General features: G+C 28.3%; 1 protein-coding gene across 1 annotated transcript; it reads left to right on the top strand.

Moving 5' to 3' along the window:
• Nucleotides 1-20,333: 20,333 nt before the first annotated feature.
• On the top strand, nt 20,334-24,186 carry LOC114192820. The gene is made up of 3 exons (XM_028082642.1): nt 20,334-21,299; nt 22,595-22,754; nt 23,505-24,186. The coding sequence occupies exons 1-3, from the start codon at nt 20,604-20,606 to the stop codon at nt 23,972-23,974; spliced, it is 1,326 nt and encodes a 441-aa protein (XP_027938443.1). The 5' UTR covers nt 20,334-20,603; the 3' UTR covers nt 23,975-24,186.
• Nucleotides 24,187-25,148: the final 962 nt, after the last annotated feature.

Here is a 25,148-nt window from a genome sequence, read left to right as displayed (position 1 = left end):
TCCCACCTTCATTCATTTTTTACAGATAAAACTTTTTTTTTTCCTATCTCTTTCCTTCTTTGTTCTTTTCAAACAAAAGTTTCTTGGGATGAAAAACTTGTGCCAGCTTCAGCTTCAGTACTTGCAAAATCATGTTCTTAAGTTCTAGGACAAACTTACACTAATGTAATAAACATCAAACATCCTTTTCTATGCTCCTTTAATTCTTATGCCAACTTTTCCTTACACACACTTCTGTGTTTTCCTCATACTGTGTATAGTAAATCAGGTATCATATATTTGGATTTTAATGTAATAACACATTATAAATATATATTCGCTTTTCATTTGATTGAAAAGTATTAACTAAACTTTGAAAATATTAATTTACACATAACATCATTTATCAACCTGCCATCCACTTCAAATGATGACACGATTACATTGTTATAACCTAAAAGTTTGTATTATTTTATTTTAAAAATTAAGGAACTTGATTAAACTTTTGTATTGATAAGAAGATCAGATAAAATAAAATAAATAAAAAATAACAATGAAGTCATTATTATTCTACGCGCGGCGAGTTTGATGCATTCGGTGACATATTTAATGTAACATTTTAAATCATTACTCCTCTCTCATATTTCTTATAATTTTAGTTATCTTAAAAAATTCAAATTAAATATATCTATAATAGTATCATCTTTCATTTTTTTTTTAATTTGTCGTGACATTAGTTACTCTTTCTGACTGGTCAGATAATAAAGTTTATGAGTTCAACTGTTTCCAAGAGATATAGGTTTATCGTTCTTCCTCTTTTATTTTAAAAATAACCTCAAAGGTGCGCGTTGTCGGATACGAGATTAGCTAATCAGTAATTCTACATATATTACTTAATTAATATGATTGTGGAGCCATTTATGATTTAGGGCGGAGGACTTTTAGAAGATTTAGTTTGTCATAGTTTATTAGATATGAGAAATATTTTGAAGGTTTAAAGGTATATGGTGTCGATATTTGTATTTTGATAAATATTTTAAAATTTATTATGATATGTTAGTTAATTTAGTTTTTATTTATAGATAACCATATAACTGATTTAATATTTTTTATGTAATAATAGGCATAATTTGTATTAATTTCTTTTCCTTTTTATTTTAATAGAATTTCATGAGATGACAAATGAGTAGTAATGCCTAATATGAACATATTTAGATAAATGATCTTAAATTATTACCAATTATTCATGTTAAGATGTTCTAGTGTTAAGCTATATAAGGTTTGTCATCATTTTTATGAAGAAAACTATTGTGCTAATAATAAATAATTAGTTTTTTATTCACTGAGAATAAGTAGTTTGATGCTGATTAAATTATATATTTGGTCTGTATTTTTGTTTAGTTTTATCAATGTAGTACTATTTCTTTGTTTAATCAAGTTTCAATTGTTGTCAATTTTGTTAAATTTAATCCTTTTTGTTAACACTGGTTAAATAATTAACGACCAGTGATAACACGTGTCAATTCGTTATTTTTTTATTTTTTAATTATTTTTTAGTTTTTTTAATTTTAAAAAGTATGTCACATGTTAAGTCAATTTGAATTCTATTTTCGTTATTTTTCCTCAATTCAGTTTCAATTTTATTTAAAATTGAACAATTTTGTCCCTTTCCAAAATGAGACTAAATTTAGAATGTTATACTAATATTTTTATTAAAATTTACATTTTATCAAACTTTTTTTTAGGGTTTCGATTGATTTAAAATTAGAATGAAAATTTTAAGACTTCGGACTAATACCCTTGGTTTCAAATTTTAAGATGTTAAAAATAACATAAAGTAATATTTAATAAAGTATGAATTTTAATAATAATATAACTAACATTTATATAAAAATTAAATTTGGTCTTAATTTGGAGAGGGACAAAATTGTTTCACTTTAACAAAAATTAGGATTGAATTGAACAAAAATAATGAATATACACTAACACAAAAAAGTCTTTTAACGTCCGATATTTTCGACTTTTGACGTCTGCTCAAACACCGACGTCGTACTGGGTGACGTTAAAATAACGTCGGAAAACAAAACAGACGTCACTTAACGTCGGGGCAATAGGGGTCCGACGTTATCCAATGTTGGGGCCAAAAGCAGCAGACGTCAATTTTCGCGCTAAATGGAACCAAAAAACAGAGCAATTTGACTTCTGTTGGGCTCTGACAGACGTTAAATAACGTCGGCCACAGTAAGCTCAGACGTTAAACAACGTCTGTCAGAGCACCACCAGACGTCAATCTGCTCTGTTTTTTTTTAATTTGGTTGTTTTTACAACATTCCCATACCTAAAAATCAACAAATTTTCAGAACAGTTTCATAATAATTTCAGCACAATTATGGAGTTACAGTTATATCTAATAACACTTAAGTTTCAACATATATTCTAAACTAATATACACAATTCCCATTAATCTACTTGCTTGTTACACTAAACATTACAAATAAAATAAACACATATCAAAGTCATAAGTTGACATACAAAATTTAATAACTTTAAACTAAATGAGTTCTAACCTTTGAATATAATACTTTAAGTTGTTGGCCTCTAGGCTTACTCACAATTCTAATGAAATTTTGGAAACATAAAACATATGTTAGTTTTTATAACTAAGTAGATACATAGGTTATTGAAAAAAATTAATACTTACTCTTGTAACATGTTTTTCAAAGCAGATGGAATCTTCCTATTGCATAAATAAAACCATACAACCGTGCATTGTCTTGGAATGATGGTACATAGTTGCCAATGATACCTACCGTCAATCACAAGTACTTAGCAGAAATAATTAATAATACTTCATAAAATATTACTAGAAAAAAAACATACGCATCAATGTATGGCGCAAAGTAGATCTCTCTATTTGACTCAACCATCCATGTTTGCAAATAAAGTTTGATGTGGTCATGTGAGTTTCCCGAAGGTTGAATGGTTTGAGGTTCAATGGATCCATATACGGCAGATCGACCTTGGTCCACAATGAATCTATAATAAATCTACATACATAAAATAAAAATTAATGCAACAATAATATTAAAAAATCAAATACAATTAGTCCAATTTTACAAATAACAATAAATATAATTTTATTTCGTAATTTTACAAATATTATTATAAAAATTCAATTAAAAAAAGAAATAGGCCAAAAAAACTAAAAAAAAAGTCTAAGATAAAAATTATAATTGCAAATAAAAAAATACAAGCAATTACATACATACAATGAAAAAGAGATAACAAGCAAAATAATCTCAAAACGATGCAAATGGGGATGAAAACGTATAATATTTGGTTGAAAACGCCTAAAATCAATCCACAATCAAATACCAACTAGTTTGGTGGTGAAAAATGTTCGAAACTCACCTAGAGGAGGTCGGAATAATGGTCACCGACGGGAAGGATCGCGAAACACTGCAAATGAGGATGAAAACGGAAAATATTCGGTTCAAAACGCCTAAAATCAATCCATAATCAAATCCCAACAACTTTGGTGGTGAAAAACGTTCAAAAATTACCTGGAGGAGCTCGGAATGGTGGTTGCCGACGAAGAAGCTTCGCGAAAAATTGGTGGCACGACGAAACAATTAGGGTTTATGCGTTTCGCGTAGAGAAAACCCAAAAATTGACGTCGGGGCTGTGTGGTCAGACGTTACTTAACGTCGGTGCAGAGGGGGTCAGACGTTAAATTAAGTCGGGGCAGAGTGGGTCAGACGTTAAATTAAGTCGGGGGCAGAGAGCTCAGACGTTAATTTTTACATAACGTCGGGGTACTGTGGGTCAGACGTTAAATTACGTCTGTGTTGGAATGGGCAGACGTTAAAAAAGTCAAATAATTTACAAAAATGCCACCGGTCATTTTTAACGTGGGACTTTTTCTAGACAAACGTTATATGGGTGACGTTATAGGGCTTTTTTGTGTTAGTGATAGGGACTAAATTGAATATAGGATATTGACTTTGACATGTGGCACTAACCCTGACATGTGGCATGATGTTAACTTGACACGTGGACATTTTTTTTAAAATTAAATATATATATATATATATATATATATATAAATAGATAAAAAATAATTAAAAAATCAAAAATAAAAACCAAAAAAACACAATTGACACGTGACAGACAATGTTCATTAGTTGTGAATTATTTAAATGGCGCTAGCAAAAAAGATCAAATTGAACCAAATTGACGAAAATTAAGAATTGATTAAACAAAAAAAAAAATTAAAACTGAATTGACAAACTTAACAAAAATAAGGACCAAATGTGTAATTTTAATTTTACTCTCACGTCCAATTCTATATTTATATTATATTATATATAAATCAAGAAGGACATACAATATTTATATGAGTCCTCCCTGAATCTTAGACTAGGATTAATTCTCTTTTAAAAAAGTTGTAAAAGATCCACTATAATCAAAATCAACTATATTTGTTCCCTATTTTTGTTTAGTTTTGTCAATTCAGTCCTAGTACTTTTTTTTTCTTCAATCAAGTTTTATTTTTTGTCAATTTTGTTTAATTTGATCTTTTTTCCTAACTCCATTTAAATGATTAACAATAATAAACCGTGATTATCATGTGTCACTTCGTAGTTTTTTTTTTAATTATTTTAGTTTTTTTTTAATTTTTTGAAAAAAAAATGTCCACGTGTTAATCCAGCAGTGTGCCAGAGTTAATATTTTATATTCAATTTGGTCCATATATTCATTATTTTTGTTCTATTTAGTCCCAATTTTTTTAAATGGAAAATTTGTCCTTATCTAAATTAGACCAACTTTATATTTTTATATAAATGTTATAATGTTTTTATTAAAATTCACATTTTTATTAAATATTTTTTGTATAAAGTTACAATTAGTTTAAAATTAGAATGAAAATTTTAAGGATGAAGAATGATATCATTGATCTAAAACTTTAAACTAATTGTAACCCTAAACCAAAAGTATTTAATAAAAATTTAAATTTTAATAAAAACATCATTATAACATTTATATAAAAATTATATTTGGTGAGCCATTGTGCAATGGAATTCGCATCATCATCAAAGCTATCATTCATACAGGAATTTATGTAACTAGACAACGACAAACACTAATAACTAGTGCAACAATTCTACGATTTGAGGTACTCCACTACATAATAACATTGTTTGTTTTACGTGTTTGATGATCCATCGCCTATATCGATGGATGTCATGGCCAAAATAACACATCAATGGGAAAGTTATCTCATCCAATGTATAAATTAGGTTTTGATTAGGAAATTTGTTTAGGTTTTTTAAGTTTTAGATTACCAATTTTAAGTTTTACATCTTATTGTTTGTTTTTAATTTGGAACGGTTTATTATGTACAAAAAAATAATTTGAAATATATAATTTATTATGGGAATTTTTTTTATTAAAGGTTTTGATTTCATGCCAAAACAAAAAAAAATAAAAAAAAATGTAAATTTAAATTTGTTATGGTCAGAGTAAAATTAAATTCGTTACTTTTTGTTTATTTAATAATCTACTAAGATTTAAATTTGTTGTTCAAGAAATAAACTTTAAATTTAAGTATTACTAAATCTAACTCTGTTAAAAATCAGACTTAAAAAATCCAAAATAATACATTTAAAAAATTTGTTTTGTGGTAGTGAATGCACCATTAAATGTGATACTGACCAATGTAGCTTTTGTGTATTATATTCTTCTAGAATAGTTTAAGTTATTCTCATACTACTTAATGGTTGATTACTTACAACTCTATCAAGTAATTAGATATTATGTGTGAACGGATATTCACTAAAAGTAAAGATGAATTAAAAAGTAAGGAAAAAAAAACATGTCAATATCCCACCCTTTAAAAGAGAGGCAATTGACCCAAAAGAGGTTTTGAACTTCCAAATAGAAAAGAAAAAGCTAAGACAATATATACAAAATAGGCTAAGATAACAAAAACAATAATACAAGGTAAATACTATTTTGATGACATTCATGTTACTTGGAATATACGGTCGCCTTGTCCGTCGGCAATGTGGGCAACTTATTCGTATTTATAATTTAACAACCTGCAAGAATCAACAAACTTTCTAATTTGATTTGCTTTTTATTCTGATTTCAGTGTTTTGGTATTTATATTGTGAACAATATTAAAATGTATCAACACAACATAGATTTTTTTTTAAATGCACGGTTAAGTTTGGAATCAAGTAGGTTGCATGCATGTACCATAATTAGCTCTAATATATTATTTTGCTGATTAATTGACTAATTAAAGCATTCAAACTAGAGAGTTTAGACAGCTATATGAAAGGAAATGTTTTTGAGTCACAACAATGGCTTTTAAATATGGGGCTAAAAAATATATTAAGAAAATCCATCTAGAAGGTCTTTTTAAAAAAAAAAAAAATTGTTAACGAGGAGCAGTTGTTTCCATAATTGATCTATTAGGAAGATATATGTATGGATTACATATTGACTGTTGAAGTGTTAACTGTTTATAAGTTATTACCACTTACTACAAAATAAATTATTATTATCAATATAGGTTGGGTAAATTTTAGTTGGCCTTTGACGCAACTAAGATTTGATTTTTATTTTTCTAATATAAAACTTGTTATTAATAGACATGTGAATCTCGTTATAAATTATCATTGACAAAGGTTTTCTTAACTTTATTAACATAAAAAAGGAAATATTAGTATACTTTATAAAAAGCTGTATATAATATTTAATAATGTTTTACAGTAAATTGTTTACTAAATTTGATAACTCGTGTATTATTAAAATCATTTAGTTGTATGATAATGATTTTAATAGACATACTGGGATAATTTGTGTGGAAGAAAGGCGTAAACGGATAATATCAAACCTTTAACACTAAATCATTTAAAATATCATTGTAACTTTTCCCAAAATTATTGTAAAATACATTATATATATATATATATATATATATATATATATATATATATATATTTTAAAGTGAAAAAAAATATTGTCACCATAAATATTGTAACATCCCATTTAATAGCATACAACTATTAAACAAAACATTGTATAACTGATAATTATTAAGCATAGAAATATTGGCTTGGCATGTAACTACTATATTATAGTCATTCAAATAAGATATACTGAAATACAGACTATCACACAACCAGTGGCGGATCTTGATTAATATTTTAGGAGGAGCCAAAATAATACAATCAAAATGTATATATTTAATTATTGTTACTAAGGCAAAGATAATGAATACATAATTTAGTATAACCATAACTATATAAAGAATTAATAATTATTGTCATTTGTTCTTTTATATTTTTGAACTCATCAATAATTGGACCAGAACTAAAATTTCCAGCTATTTCTTTTTCAATGTAAATAAACAAATTGTCAGGCAAAAAATTCACCTTCCATCTTTATTCAACAATCTTGTTTTGATAATCTTCATTAACAAAAACAATTTTTCTATTATAGTAATGGCTCACCTATAATTTTTTGAACTTTAAGAAAAAAAAAATAATTGGACAATTGAGTGAGTAGTATCATGGTTCAGAATATATGTGAAAAAGTTAAATTTGTCTTGTTTTCATCTTCACACAATATCCTTTTTTATCATTTTTAAAATATAATTTTTTCTTTTATTTTTTACCAATATTTTTTTAAAGACTAAGACTAAAGAATAATTTGTCATAATCTAATAAAAAATTGAGACGTAAATACTAAAATAAAAATTCATGATAATTAAGCTACAATTAAAAATCGGTTATGAAAAAAATACATAGTACAATATTTTTTTCTTCTATATTCTTAAAAATGAATTTACAAAAAGCTCGTTAGATAAAAAATAATTTTAACTATTAAAATAATATTTCACTATCAAGTAAGACAAAAAAAAAGGTATTTTTTTGAAGAAGGGAAGAGAACATATAAGAGATTAGAGTAGAGACAACGATTATTTTTCTCTTTAAAAATACAAAAATAAACAAGTAAAAGTAAAAGATGAGAACAATATGTGATAAACTCAGGAGACAAATAAAAAATATCTTAATATTTTTTTTATTCTTTATTATATTTGATTTCAAATTATATTATCAATTAATATTAAATATTATGATTTATAAATCAAATAAAAAAGATTTAATTTAATTTTATTTGATTTGATTTTTGATATACTATACATAATTTAGAAAAGTTTAAATACTATACATAATTTACAAAGTTTCAAAATTTTTAATTGCATAAATTATAAAACAAATCAAAATTTTTAGCATACATAATTTAAAAAACTTTAAAAATTTTAAATACTTAAATTAAACAAAAAAAATCAAAATTTTTGGGGGGCCATGGCCCCTCCTGCCCCTACTATAGTCTGTCACTGCACATAACTAAGCTGAAGAACTAGAGTTTTTCAAAAGATCTATTTACAAAAGATTTCCCAAATGCAAGCTATACATTGCATCTCCCTCTTCCTTGATTGGTCCACTACTACATTCTCATATGCTCACATAATCAGGTGATCATTGCAATTAGAGAATACAAGACAAAACAACAACACAAAGAAAAGGGTAAGCTAATATGCAAAAATGTTTATTCATCCAAAAGAATACAATTATTAATCATACTTAGTCAATCATACCAATCATTAATGAATACAATCCTATTATATACAAAAACTCATATATGACTCAATTATCTAGATACCACACATAAGGTAAGTCCATTATCAGATTTGGCCAAGGTAAAGCCCCTAGACTATGACCCCCAGCTCCTCTCACCACATACCCCATCAGTCTCTACTTGAGAATTGAATGATTATTAGAGCGTCAAGATAACTTCCAAACTGAATTCGTACATCAATGCATACACTACCACAATTCAATACTTATCCTTCTTGGATTAATACCAACCATTCTCAGATAAACCTCACACATAAACCATTTCTAAAGAAATATTCAACGTTTGCATAAACTTGCCAAAACAAACATAGAAAAATAACTACTAGACTCTAATGTATTCATTCAACAAAGTTATCCATTCGCTCAACGAGTAGTGCCTATAGGCCCCATTCACCCAACTACTAGATGGCTCGCTTAGCAAATAAATCCCTAGAGCTTATAAAGATAAACTCCTATGAAAGCCACCTAGTGAGTATAGTCTTGACCAACGACCAGGAAGTGAGCTGTCTGACTTTGTAGTCGCTTAACAAGTATACCCTCGCCCAACGACTATCAAGTTAGTGGGTTCTTGACTTTGGCTTCCCCTAGCGAGTATATTCTCGCCCAACGACCACCAATTTAGTGGCTCTTTGACTTTGGTTTCGTCTAGTGAATATATTCTCGCCAAACAAGTTTTCATAATTTTACAGAACATGGTTCTGCATAATTATGTCAATTTCACCAGTCCAACAACCCAATAGTTATCCCAATTGCCAAAAACATACCAATCTCAATTATACCCCAAACATCAATATCAATACATCTCCCTTGAACACCAAACCCAAACAACATTTCAGGGTACAAATTTAAACCTAATCTCAAATTCCACAAATCAGATATCAATCAAAAATTTCAACACACAGGAAAAATATAATGAAATCATACAATTTATAGTTTTCAATGTTTCTATAACTCAAAAGTAGTGTAATTAGATTCCTTTATATATAAGATATTTCAAATAGCTCAAAGAGTACCAAACTCTCTTCAAGCTAACCAGATGCACAGTCTAAATCTAGGAACATAAACACGATCAGGGCTCACCGTTAGAACCACTGATCAACAAAGATCCATAAAGATGATTCAAACACCACATGCAAACTAGGACCGTTCACATGCATAAAGAAAAACAACTGAGCAGGGGAAATAGCAGAAAATTAACTTAGTCAAATGAAGAAATAATTTGGACAAAAGTATAGAGCTCACCACAACATCCTAGCGGTCTACGATCTTCAAACAGATGAATATATGATCAGAAATTTTAGAGAGAAGAGAGAGAGTTCTAGAAAATAATTTTTAGAGAGATGTTGTGTTTCTAAATAATGAAATTTGTTAAAAAGATGTTGTGTTTCTAAATAATAAAATTTGTTTATAAAACTTCTATTCATATTGTAACTGTTTAATATTAAAATAATTGTTTATCGCTATTTTAAACACATTATTAATCCTAAAACACCATTTTCAATTTCATTATATACATATTTATATATTCTGATATAATATGACATAAATATGACTTGATTTCATTCCATAATTGAATTTGAAACAATTATTAACCAATAAGGCAACAACCTTAAAAGAAAATAAATAAATTTTAACCTTTATGGGAGATAACACATGCATTGCTTTACAAAACAAAATCACAAGTTATCTATGCTTTCAAGATAATTGTCATGGGAGAAATTTTGAATTTACTTTTGGGGAGTCATATTGAACCTATTCGTTAATGGGGTTATTAAATAGGCATGTCAAGCTGTATATGCCCGCGCATTTTTTTACCTTCACGATTTTCTTGTATGTACTAAAATTGAATATTACATATTATTAAAAGATATGTATTTCAATATCATTAGTATAAATACTTTATAATAAGTTTATCAGGATACCAATTTATCACTAAAAATGATAGTAACCGGTTGTAATAACAAATAAATATAGACTAATTGTTACTATCACAATTTTCCACACGAAAAATCTTATGCTAAGAAATATTTTTTTATATTAGTATTTTTTTCATAGATATTTTATATTGTTAGATCTCACCATGCATCAAATATTTTCCGTACATAATATCTTGAAATTATTATATTATTATTATTATAATAAAAAGATAAACTTTTACATTCTGTTTACATGTTTTATTTTAATCATATGGTATGCTTTTGATAGATTTTCAAAATGTATTCATCCCACCAAAACAGAACAATAATAAAAAAATAGAACTGAAACATGTTTGGATGGTACAAATTTAGTTTTCCAAATGTGTATGTGTATCAATAAGGTTATTGCACTAAGTTCGAGGTTCCTTATTATTCACCTTTATGTAAGATTAAACACCAAGGATGAGTTAGAATTTTTCAAAATTGAGTCATCATCATGACTTGTCATAATTTCAGTATGATGCTATTATTCCACCACTTTCCAGCCCTAAAGATGCTAATAAAGACATGCAAAGTGAATTCTTGATTATCCCGTGTACTTCGAACTCGTTCAAGTTAGGTTATATCATGCACTCTTACATACATTTACAAGTGGATGAAATATAAATAAATAAATAAATATATTTATTTATTTAGTTGTATGTATATTATGACACACGAGATTGAAGATTCTCACAAACTTTCTTTACCCATGTTAATTGACCATATGGAGGTGTGCAAGAGAACAACCGATTAAATTATGGTGTTAATTTTCTTGTAATTATACATGATGTTGGCATGGATTAAAAATTAGGTTATGTCGTATATGAAAGGGAGTGTGTATAAAAATGATGTAGATCATGGAAAGACAAATGAAGGGTAGATTGTGTACTTATACAATCAGATACAGACAAGTTGTCTTTTCTGCATTTTGAATCCAGGTGCAGAACATGGGCGTGCATGAGATTTGTTATTTTCTGGTTAAACTATGCTTTTGTTTCTTCTGCTGTAACATACATGTGTTGCTCAATGCAATTTTAGCACTATAATTAACTACACATTTTTGTTTGTGTTTTTTTTTGTTCATATCTATGTATGCATAGGTTGTAACCTTGTTAATATTCAAAGCTTGGTTGGTTCTAGCAAGTTATGATGTTCTGATCTAGTTACTCAAACTTCTTGTTAAATTTAGGTTCAGTTGTGTTATGTCGGGTACCTATAATTTTTAGGTTTGAAAACACTACAAATATAAGAAGCCTATCGATATGAAAATGTGAGTTTTACTACAGATAGTAGATTTAGTTACAAGTGCAGATTAGGATTTAAGTTTGTAGAAATTTGTAGATTGAGTTTGTAAAATTAACTCATGTTTTATATTTTTATAAATTTAATTTTGAAGGTAAGATTTTGTGTGAATATAAGTATGGAACTAATAAACATGTCTTAAAACTAATTTACTTTTAAAAATTAATTTACTTACTCTCAAGCATCAGTAAAGAACTAACATAACTGACAAATGTATGATATTTACTTGTCTAGATTAAGAAAATGAATATTTTTAATTAGAAATGTATCATAGAGGTGTGATTTACTTTCTAAATTAAGGAAATGAATATTTCTAATTAGAAATTAAGGAAGTACAACTTCACAAATATGAAATCTTAATTTTATGAATTTAGTTATTATTATTATTATTATTAATGCTCCTAAAAGTAGCACCTGCATATTCTTTTTAATTGAAATAGAATTATGTTTATAAGTACATATATTTATATTAAAAGTGTACTTGCTAGATTTTTTTTAATTTAATATTTAAATTTTGATAATTTAAGAATTATATGTAACTATTTTTTTTGTTTAAATTAAAGGTGAAAAAACTTTAAAGAAGGGTCAAAGTAGAAATAATTAGTCACAACTTAAAATATTATTTTTTAATTTTTGTTTTTGTTAAAATTAGAGGTAAAAAATTTAAAACGGAAATAAAAATTTGAAATTATCAAATTAAATACAAAATAAGTTTAAATACTAAAATTATATTTATAAGCACAATCTAATTAAGAGTGTGAAATTTATTGACAAAAGTGTGCGGAAAAAAGGAAGTCAATAGAAATGGTTTAAAAAATTGATTGGTAGAAGAGTATGAAAGGAGTAAAAAACTTATTTGCATAATGATATTTGACTAAAGGAGATAAATCACTAATGAATACAAAAAGTATATATATTGTTAAATTACAAACAAGTATCTTATTTTAAAGTCTTCTGGCTAGTGTGGAACAACGGAGTGTGAATAACAATAGAGTTATGTATGGTGTAAAAGGAAGTTGGTGATTCGGAATAAGTGTGGTAGATTCAAATAACAATAACCTTTTTCCTATAGTGGGAATCTAATATAAAAATCAATGAGTCTAAGAATTGGTTAGATAAAAAGAAAGAAGAAGTAGAAAAATAGGCCATAGGCTGAATGGTTGATGACAATGGAAAAAATGAAAATGAAAAAGTGAAAACTGAAAACCAGGCTTTAGGTAGAGGGAGAGGACAGAGGCAAGAACAGTACTGTGAGGCTCACTGCCCTTCTGTTTTTCAGTCACACGTACCAATCGTAATCCTAATAATGCTGTAATCCAATTACCACAGCTGTCGCAACATTAACAACAAAAAATTTAAATCACTTCTCAGACTCATCATAACTTTTACAATATTAATTAATAAATTTCAATTATATTTCTAAAATGCTGCTTACAATTTATTTTACATTTCACTGTTTATTTCTGTTTTTTTAGTAAAATTTCTATCTCTCAGAACTCAATCTACTATTATAAAAAAGAAAAAAATATAAAGTGATCACTTTATTTATATCTATATATATATATATATATATATATATATATGATTTTCATCTAAATTAGTTTTTTTATATTTTTAGTACTAATTTTACATTATATTTCAAAATATATTAAGTTTAATTTTTTAAAATATATTAAAATTATTATTTTAAAAATACAAGAACAATGTCAAAAATTCAACTACGAATCTTAAATTGTAAAGTGAAATTTAACTTTGGTGTTGAGACTAACATTTTTTAAAAATGACTTTCAATTATTTTATTTATGAAAAGTTTGAGTATAAATAATTATTTTTTTAATCAAGTTTAATCATCGTCTCTTTAAAAAAAATTAAGTTTTTTTTTACTTCTTTCTAATTTTCTAAGCCAGTCTCGTCTATTTTATGATCAAAGATCATTAGTGGATTCATTATAGAGATATTTACATTTTTTACCAATCAGAATTTAAATAGGTTAAGTTCTCTTTTTACTCTATTTTTTGGTTAATTTAGCATTTTGATATACATGTGGTTATAGGATCCATGTATGTGACTCAAAATAGCTTAATGTTTAGTTGTGATCATTATGATATACTTTGATTTGTGATCTGATGTTTTTGTAGGTAGTTAGAATATTCTATGAGAACTAGAGCTCTAGGAACAACCTTGAGCCATGAGATTTTTTCTACATCAGGTAAGAAAAGCTAATTTAAATTTAAATATTATTGCTACATGATGATGTTGAGTTGAATAATTGTGAAATGTAGTGTTTCTTTGTGTTGAAATCTAGTTTAGTATTTGTTTGAAGCTAGTTTTGCACTTATAGTAATTCTTATTTGTTATGTGTTGGCTAGATTTGTCTAGGACATTGCTAGAATGATATTTTGTGTTTTCATATGAGTAAAGAATGGAATGCCTAGATAATTTGATTAGGAGCATGACTTATAAAAAATGGTTCTATAGAATTATGCAGACTCGTTAGTATATTTGTAAATTTTATTGAATTATGCAGACTCATTTGGTGTGTAAATATTCACTAAGTGAGCGTTGTGAAAAAGGTTACAAGGGGTTTGAGTCTATGAGCAAGTAAAGTCTTCTCTAAAGAAAAATATTTTTTGAGAAACCTGAGAGCTCAAAGAGGATTAGTCCTTAGGTGGACCTATCTTCCCATGGTTGGTTCAGTAGGCCAACCAATTTCTCATTAGGTGAGCTTCTCTAATGAGAACTTCTAGAGGTGGCTTGTTGGGTGAGTAGATGAGCTTGGTGAACGAGCAGAACCTCTGGTTGGGCAAATAGGACTTCTTATTGAGTAACATAGTTTAATTTTCACTAACTTACCATATGTTTTCTATTGTGGTGTGGTATCTACATGCTATGATCATATATTGTACATGAGTAAAGATAATGCAACTGATGATGGCGAGTTATAATGAGGCTGCATAGTTTTCTTTCATTTGTTTTGGGATAACTGAATAGATGGTACATATATCTTTATATATTAGAATCACCTAGACATAAAATGTTGGGTTAATTTAAAAATTTTCTTTTGAGACCATAAATGCATTTTTGTTTGTACAAATAATAATCAAGTTAAATCAAGAAATAAAGTTAAATCAAGATACTTTTACAAAGAAGATATAGTATGAAAGTAATATGTGTATGAAAGAAATGGTAAGGGAATACAAATAAAAATAAATAAATAGTAAAAAATAAATGTGAGGAGATGCCTTTTATTTCATATCTAAATAAAAAAAATAGTAATTAAGTTTGATTTCACCAATAAATATCAATTATCTAAATATACGAATTATATTAATTTATATTTCATTATTTACTATAAAAATATTAAAATAAAATTTTTAGTAAATGTACTATTTTACACCGACACAATGTTGATTATTTAGTATCACTACAAAAAAAAATGTAATTTAGCTACCGAAATTAGTGATCGAAAAAATTTGGTCGCAAATTGTGACCGAAATAGCGACCGAATAGTGGTAGTCGCAAATTAGTGACCGAAATAGCGACCGAATCAATATATAGTAACACTTATTCGTATAGCGACCGAAAATATTTGGTCGCTAAATGCAATATTTTAGCCACCAAAATAGCAACCGAAATAATATTGTTTTAGTCACCAAATAATTGTCACATTTTTAATACGGTAATTAACATACTGAATGTTGATAAATTCTCTCATTTAATTAATTTTCTCCTTTTGTAAAACAAATAATGTAACGAAAGTTTTCTTTTCAACTTATTAATTTTCCTAAGTAACATTATCTCAATTTCTCTTAGGAATTCAATAAGCATGACAAAGAACCAGGCAAGTATATCAAGCAAGCATTGGTGAAGTATTAAACTAAAGACAGGGACACCATATTCATGTTATATTGGTTATGAACGATTTCTTGGTCTTGAGGTTTGTTTTATGGTCATTCCTTATATAAGTATTTTAATATGACTTTTCTGTTGAGTACATGAAGTTATTCCATGAATAATGAATTAAATGAATATATACTTGTTTAGCTGTTCACTTCCTATCATTAATATCTAGATGAAATGAAGGGGTCAATAATGGAAAGATGTAAATATTAAAGTGATATTGCGTATTTTGTCTCGATCTAAACCTTCTCTTTAGATGTTTATAATATATATTATCATTAGTTTAGCAGTTTACTTTATCTCCTTCCAATTTTTATTACAATTTTTGAGTGCTTCTACTTTTCCAAGTTATGTATATATTGGCAGCGTGAATAGTTGACTCGTGTGTTGAAGTGTAAAAGTAAGAACCAACGAGCAAAATCCTACCGAGGGATTAAGTTACTATCAAAGTATTATCAACCAAGTAAATGCATGCTCGAACAAGATGCGCCAAGGAGATGAATAGATGAAACTTACATTCACTTGAAGAATGTTAAATCGGCTCCTTTCGATTGTGTTGGTAGTGAAGATGATATAGTAGACCAAGTGATGGTATATCACTTGATCGATAATTGTAATTTTAATTGTATCATGACATCAAAACTTACATATTTATTTAGAATTATTTTCATTTTTGTTTTTATGTTGGATCATGTGATATGTACACTTAATTTTTATATTATTTTTTATTATATTATATATTTGAGTTGATTGTTATTTAACATAATTAATGTTGTAGTATTTATAAGCAGGTTAAAAAATTGTTTATAAATATATCACAATATTGTATAAAAACAAATAAAATTATATGTAAAAGTAGTTATTGATTTAGTGACCAAAATATATTAGTTGCTAAATGTTTTTATTTATTTTTACTGATTTACCTATTAGCGACCAAAAAATGAGTCGCTATATTATGACTTTTGCGACCAAATTTGGTATCATATTTTTTTATTTAATAAAATATTTTTATGTTAGTGACCGAAAAAAGAGTTGCAAAATGTTTTATTTTGCGATTGAATTAGCTACTGAAATTTTGGTGGCTAAATTAGTCTCCATAATAGAAGGTGACTAATAATTTTAGTGACGAATTAGTGACTGAAATTTTGGTTGCTATTTAGCAATCACTTTTCAATTCGGTCGCTGATGGGTTTGCCACCAGGGTTTTCACAACTACATATTTTTGGTCACTATTTCAGTCGCTAAAGGATTTGCGACCGATTTTGAGCCTTTTAAGCGACCAAAATAGATAGTTGCTAAAATGCTTTTTTTTAGTAGTGTATATTTTCAAATCAATGGCACAAGCAATATTATGCTGTTACTTGCTTGATGAGGCACCAAGCATTAAAACAATTTGATAAAAATAACTTATTAAAATCTTATAAATATGTTAGCATTTATGAATTATGTATTCTTTTATTTATTATGCACTTATATCATCCATATATTTTGTAAATTTGAGTGCTAAAGAGGCATACCACTTCCTTTTAGTGAAATAGATACTTTGAATTATTTGAAGAATTGAAGGTACAAATGAGAAAATAGATCAAATATACAAGACGGAATTGTTGAATTGTGTTCAAGCTAGATAAAAACAGTATCAAGATGTTTTTCTTAAGAGATGTGTTTGACAAAACTCGTCAGATGCAACTTCAATATAATAGATATTATTGTCTAAAATTATTTTTCTGATTAGATGCATATATATATATATATATATATATATATATATATATAGAGAGAGAGAGAGAGAGAGAGAGATAGATAGATAGATACATTTAAGGTTTAAATATGTTTTTGATCTTTCAAATTTTAGTGAAAATTGGAATTAGTCTCTTCTTGAAATCTTAAACTAATTTAGTTCCCCAACTGTGTAATTGCGTTAGTTTAGTCTTTTTAACCAAATTTTATTAAGTTTATTCAACATTTCAAATACATTTCATTATAGTATCTTAGTTTGTTTACCCCGTTTGGCACATATTCACTTCAATGTTAACTTGGAAACGTATATGAAACGTCAAATAAACTTAAAAAAATGGTTTAAAGGACTAAAATTCACGTATTTTTAAAAATAAGAGACTAAGGTTCAAGATTTTCAAGGGACGGATTTCAATTTTCACTAAAAAGTACCAAAAACAAATTTAACTCATATATACAATATAAAAATATAAGATATTAGAGAGATTTACTTTTTAAATTGGTTCATTTGGAAATACGTATTGTTTTTTACCAACATGATCAAAGTTTCATTAATGAAAACCAATGATACAAAATACAAAACAAATATTATTTAGACCCAACCACTTCTAGAAAAAAACATAAGTATTATTTGGAATGCAGTCACTTCTAACAAAGATTTAGTATTCTTTGAACCTAGTCACTCGTAATTAAACAACAACTATTTTTTGCACACTACCTCTTCTACCTAAACAACAAATATTCTTGAGACATATAGTTAATCTTGACTAAGCACGAGTATTCTTTAAACTCAACCACTTGACTAAGTAACTTTGTTTACACAAAGGATGTGAATTAGATGATCACAAATTTTGCTCACTAAAAGAGAGTTAACATCCTAAGATGAATACAAATTAAAATATACTCTTTGAGATTGTTATGAACACACAATGTTCTTCCTCGTGAAAAAGTGAAGGCTAAAAGATTGCTTGAAAACTAAAAAGCATTAAGAGCATTTTGGTAAGCATCGTCATCAACTTTTCTTCTTGACATATATCTTTTATATATAGAATTGAGAATAAAAGAGTCCTTACAAATTCTTTTGGAGTCATTGTGGGACTCTGCACTTTTTATCATATTAAATGCTCTCCATCCAACACTAAATCTATGTTTTATAAGCATAGGAGCAACAGAGATTAATTAAGATGATCATACGATAGAAGGTACTTTACTTCATATTAACAAAAGTGTTTTCAAAGTCAAAAATTATAAAAGAAGGAAATATAAGCAAATCGAAAACACACGTGTTTTTCCATCTTATCCCTATTGCAAGAAAAAGATTATTAACATAAAAAGTATGCATTAATGGGATCAGATGAATATCACAAATATGATCGATTGGTAAAAAAAATTGTAAATTTCAACCTCTCAAAAATATTGTAAATGATGAATTAGAGGAAGAATTATTTCTTATAACATTATATATGTCACAACAAACAAATAATGACAGATATTTCTTAAAGCTAAAGGAGGCTTGGACCTTATTTTTTATTTATATGTATAAATTGATATATATATATATATATATATATATATATATATATATATATATATATATATATATATATATATATATATATATATATATATATATATATATATATATATATATATATATATATATTAATTTATTATATATATTTCACACTTACAAAATTTGTGTAAACTTACAAAAAATATTTTGACGCCCCTAGTTTTTTTAAGATAGTTTTTTCTCATAATAGGTATAATCTGTTATATTGTATGTAGTGTGATTTTTCATGATTTTTTTAATTTTTAATAAATTGTCATGTAACGAGTTTTTTTTTATTTTTATATTAAAATATCTTATAAAAGTAAAAATGATTATAATTTAAAGTATTATAATTGTTCTGTAGTATTGTTATTATGATTCTAATATAAAAAATTATATTATAATTTAAACTATAAATACTTATAAACTATTATTTTTCATTTATTTATTAAATTAAGAACATTAGTTGATTTAGACTTAAAAGGGTATTTAATGATTTTATATATATATATATATATATATATATATATATATATATATATATATATATATATATATATATATATATATATATATATATATATATATATATATATATATATATATATATATATATATATATATAACCAATCAATTAACCTGTTTATTTGGCAGGATAAGTCAGTGTCTCAGTCTGTTTTAATTATGAATAAATTGTCATCTCTAAATATATTTTGTATAAGATTTTAATTTCAAATACTAAATAAAGGGAACATCTCAAAATAAATATGAATAATTCATCATGTAAATGTAACATTTTCAAGTAATTTTAATATATAAAGGATGTATTTGTTAAGAATTTACCGTAACTATGATTTCTATATAATTTTGAATCCAATTTATATACAATTAATTACAGTGAAAAATAAACTGAGGAGAAATAAGATTACATGTGCATGTATGAAAGAGTTGATCTCCCAAGAAACCTCCTCCTACACCTACCCTGTACATAGATACACCTCACACTCACAATTTCCATTTTCATTTCATTTTACATTTTTCGTCTCTCAGGGCCAGCCAAAAAAAAAAATATTTATTTTTATTGAGATTATTTTAAGATAGAAAAATAATTGAAGATGAAATTATATTTGAACCGAGTGGGATTACTCTAAAACCGTAGAACAAAATGATAGACATGGGTAGGAGTGAGACTTATTTTCCTAGTTGAAATTACTCTCATATGAAACCACAGGAAAGTTACCAAAAGAGTAGAACCACACAAAACAAATGCAAAGCTGAAACAGTAGCAGTAGCATATTATCTCTCCCTCCATTATTATTTAATAATAACAACACCCTTACTCATCGCCATTTCACTCTCTCCCCTTCTTCTTCTTCCAGCCCCTACATTTGAATCTCTCTCACTCTCTCTCTTGTTTCTACCAAACGCGCTTCCCAAGCCCCAAACCTAGCTTTCTTAATCATGGCGGAGAAGCACTTGCGGGAGCTACTTCTGGAGGACCAAGAGCCATTCCTCCTCAAACACTACATTTCAGAACGACGTAGCCTCCTCAAAACAGCTTCCCCAAACACCACCTTAACCAAAAACACCTCAAACTCAAACTCAAACTTCCCACTTAACAAATGCCTCCTCTCCTTCCACAACGCTACCAAATCTCCACTCTCGGAATTCGCGCCACCCACCAAGAACCACACCCCCCTCAGGCCCTCCAACGCCAAAACCGCCACACTCCTCCTTGAAGCCGCCCTCAGAATCCACAAGCACACCAAACCCAAGCCCAACAGGGCCTTCGGCATCTTCGGCTCGCTCTTCAAGAAACTCAGGACCCAGCGGAAGAGGGGACAGATAAACGATGATGTCGTTGCTGCCGTTGGGGTGGTGGGATCCTGTGAGGGCAGACCCAGCAGTAGTGGCGTGTGGTCGGAGAGCAACGAGGACAAGTCTTTGGACATGGAAACTTGTAGCAGTGCCCACTCCTTCGATGACTCCGTCGAACAAGAGATTCAGTTCCTCAACACTCGCAAACTCAACTCTCATGATCTCTTCTTCTGCCAAACCCCTTTCCGTTTCTCGCTCCGCCACAGCCCCGACTACTCCCCCCGCCGCACTCCGGAATTCTCTTCGCCGCTCGCCTCTCCCCGTCGCCACACCACTCAGGTTTCTCCTTTTTCACATTATTCTTCTGCCAAATGCTTTAAACATCCTTTTCTCTCAAATAATAAAAATTCTTATTTTTTTATTCTTCACTCAACTTATGTGTAAAAAAATACCACCGATTTTTCAACTATATTGTACTCAGTCTATGCTCAATGTAAACCATATGGTATTCATTTATTCTAATTATATGAAAAGTAGTTTATAAAAATGCAAGACATGTTTTAGAATGGAAGTACTTCTTATTTAACTCGAATCGATGTTGCAGAGTTTTGTAACTCGTGATTTTTTAAATTTAGAATAAAATAATTTTAATTTTTAATAAAAGTGTTTCAAATACATGCATTCACTGTAAAAGGTTTTGCACCAAATTATTACTTATGTTATTAAAAGGACTTTTTTCAGATAGTAGATTTTTTTCCATAAAAAAAAAATCTGCATATTTACCTTATAAAATACTTATATTTAGATTACAGTCCAAAAATATAGGCTTGATACTTTCTCGATACTATCTCAAATATATGATCATATATCATAATTTATATTTTAATTAAATTTACTACTACTGATAAATTTTTAGAAGAATTCAGAACATTTTAATTAAACTATAATAATAATAATAATAATAATAATAATAATAATAATAATAATAATAATAATAAGGAATTGAACTGGTTTTAATGGCTGTTGGTTCAACTCACTGGTTTGACTCGGTGGTGTGGTGAGTTGGAGCACCGAGTTGTGCTCGTGAATTAACCGTGATAGTTCGTGGTGTTTTTTTTGTCGGCAAATAGGATCTGCATTCGGGGTCTGCGAATATTGCCGGAACTTTTCCTACAAAGACGCTTTTACCCCGCCATTTTTCCTAAATTTTGTTAAATATTTCGTGAAGCAGAGGGTCACGGCGTAGGTTAATTTAATTTGGATTTTGTGTGTTGTATTTTTCGTCCAGGTGTCTGCCATGCAACCTTCTCGATTTTTCCTTTTACTTTTTGGGGTTATTCGGTAAAAAAGAAAAACCCTTTAAAAAGAAGACGAATCTTGTTTTTGTTTGTTCTATTGGGATGAATTATTGGACCCCCGACATTCGGTTTTCTAGAAAAATAGTTTCTTGTTTGGATTTTCGATTACAACATTAATAGTGGAGTGGGTACCAAATCATAAAAAAGAAAAAAACGAAGTCAACAACCCAATTATGAGTCTAAATCCATGGGCATTATGAGAATGATTAGGGAATTATGTTAACTACCCAATTACGACAATATTCTAAACATGGTGGTTGTGAATTTTTTCCACAGGACAACAAAGTTAGTAGTGGTGATGGCGTCAACAAATTCCAACCTGGGAAAGAAGAGGAAGAAGAAGATAAAGAACAATGCAGTCCAGTGTCTGTTTTAGACCCACCCTTCGACGACGATGATGCCTTTGATTTGGACTGTAGCTATGCCAATGTTCAAAGTACGTTATTGTTTTAATATATTTTCTTGCTTTTTTTTTTTCACCATTTGATGTTGTATGGTCGTTTTCCACCAACATGCCATCGTACACAATTCATTGTCTGTTACAAAATACCATAAGGGGGGCTATGTTCTTCATATCATTTCTCCCAATGCCACCTATCTTTGTGGGTTCCATCCCCAACATGCTTTGGCATTCAATTTCAAATTGCCCTACTCTTTCTTCACAACTACACACTCTCCTTTATAAATTTCAACATGTCCCACTAATTTTTTCCTGTCAGAAAGACCTGATACTTCCATTCAATGTGCTGTGTAATGTCTCTGCAACCCAACACCATTCAAGTGTAATAATTTTAATCTACTGAAAACCAAACATTTTGTCACACATTATAGTATGATTCATTGTTTTATCTAATGTGTACATGAAGAGAGCATTTTTGTTTGTCTCAGTACCTGTGCTTCAACACCAATTTAGGCATCCTATGCTTTATATGCTTCAAATAGCTGCTAAAACTTTTCTGCTTGTACTTATTTCTGTTTATCTGTTTATCCATGCTGAGTTACTTTAAACAGTGAACTTGAAATGGATGTAAAAGGTGTTGTCAGTTCTGTACAAAAAAAGAGATTGCTGGAATATGTTCTGTTCTGTTTGCAATGTTTGCAATGAATGTCTACAACCACTTTTACAAAATTAACTGAACAACGAAGATGTATATATTGATTTCTCATGTTTGTATTAAATTTTCAGGAACTACGCAGAATCTACTAGACAGGCTTCGTAGATTTGAGAAGCTTGCGGAGCTAGATCCGGTGGAGCTTGAGAAGAGGATGTTGGAGCAAGAAGATGAAACATTTATGGAAGAGGATGATGAAAAAAAGGTTGTCGGGGAAAGTGTGGTCGAAATCCTGAGTGATTCGCAGGAAGCAGGTGAGGACCTTAAGAGGCTGGTTTATGATCTGATAATGGAGGAAGAGACAGGAGTGAATTGCTCAGAAGAAAGGAACACAGTGGTGATGAGAAGGGTTTGCAGGAGGTTGGAGTTATGGAAGGAAGTGGAGTGCAACACCATTGATATGATGATTGAAGAGGATTTCTGCAGAGAAGAAGGTAGGTGGAAGAAAAATGGTGAGCACAGAGGGGAGCTAGTTCAGGAAGTTGAGTTTGCAATCTTTTGCTATCTAATGGAAGAACTTTCAGAGGAACTAGTATGTTGTTAGTGTGAGAAAATTTTGAAGCAGCTGAAGAATTTAGAATGAATGATTATGTTTATTCTTTTTCACTAGGTTACAATCTAACTTGCACCTTATTTGAATAGGCTAGTTAGATAAGAAGAGACCCAAAAGGATAATTTGGATGAGGGATATGTACATGATGATTGGTGTATGTAAATCACCTTTAGTAGTTAAGAATACTATCATTTTTGCACTTATTCATCCTTTCCTCACCCATTACTCTACCTAGTAAGTAACTACCATTCATAATTTATCTTCACAAACAACCTTAACAAATGATAAAAAGAAACATTAAAATCAAATATATATATTTAAAATCTCAATAATTGAAAGAAACAAATAATACACATGTTTAGGATAATTAAAAAAGTGGTAATGATAATAATAATACCCTGTAATTGAAATTTTAATTATTAATAAAAAAAAGTACAATGGAGATTTATGAAATATTTGAACTAATAATATAGTATAGGATTGAAATGGTGAAATTTGTGTTCGAAATTAAAGATAAAGAGAGTGTAAAAAAGTGTGTGGTGAGAAAAGTGACTGTAACATTCATTGTAGAGCCAATGATGTTGTTAGACGATCTTGTCACACGAGCATTTTGAAAACGACTAATGAGGTTAATCTCTGTTTTTGTCGTATTAATTTTCTTTCCCGAGAACTCCTGGTGTAGTAATTGACAAGCTTACTTTGTTCGTTCTTGATTTTTACTTTTTCTTTTTTCGAGATGTTTTATTAACTATGTGTCCACACTTGCTAAACTCACATGTTAATTTGTTTTTCAAATTATTTATAATTTTAGGTAATATTAATTTATCTTCAGATGAATTGCTTTAAGTACTGTATATATCCATGTGTTAATTAATTATTCAACTCACTATCATAGTAATTATTCAATGGTAAATACAAATATTCAATAGTAAATCCAAAGAACTAGACTATTTTATTAAACTCAGATAGAAAAACATATATTTGGGGCTAGTCTTAATCGGTAAAAGTTATTAAATTAGAGATGATTAGGATGGATGTAATATCTACATTATCTTCTATTATTATTAGCAAAATTCAATTAATTTTCAATTATTAAAGTTTAATTTTTCTGAAAAAAAAGGAGAGTAGAGTTCATTTAATGTTATACAAAGATATTTGATAAATA

The sequence above is a fragment of the Vigna unguiculata genome, chromosome 7 (genome assembly GCF_004118075.2).
Source record: "Vigna unguiculata cultivar IT97K-499-35 chromosome 7, ASM411807v1, whole genome shotgun sequence".
NCBI classification, from domain to species: Eukaryota; Viridiplantae; Streptophyta; class Magnoliopsida; order Fabales; family Fabaceae; genus Vigna; species Vigna unguiculata.
The sequence above is the reverse complement of the archived record's forward strand: the minus strand, read 5'-3'. Positions and strand labels throughout refer to the sequence as shown.

Coding starts and splice junctions, on each gene's coding strand:
- LOC114192820 (XM_028082642.1), top strand. CDS start 20,604: ATGGCGGAGAAGCACTTGCGGGAGCTACTTCTGGAGGACCAAGAGCCA. Junction 21,300..22,594: donor CCCGTCGCCACACCACTCAG/GTTTCTCCTTTT, acceptor TTTTTTCCACAG/GACAACAAAGTTAGTAGTGG. Junction 22,755..23,504: donor TAGCTATGCCAATGTTCAAA/GTACGTTATTGT, acceptor TTAAATTTTCAG/GAACTACGCAGAATCTACTA.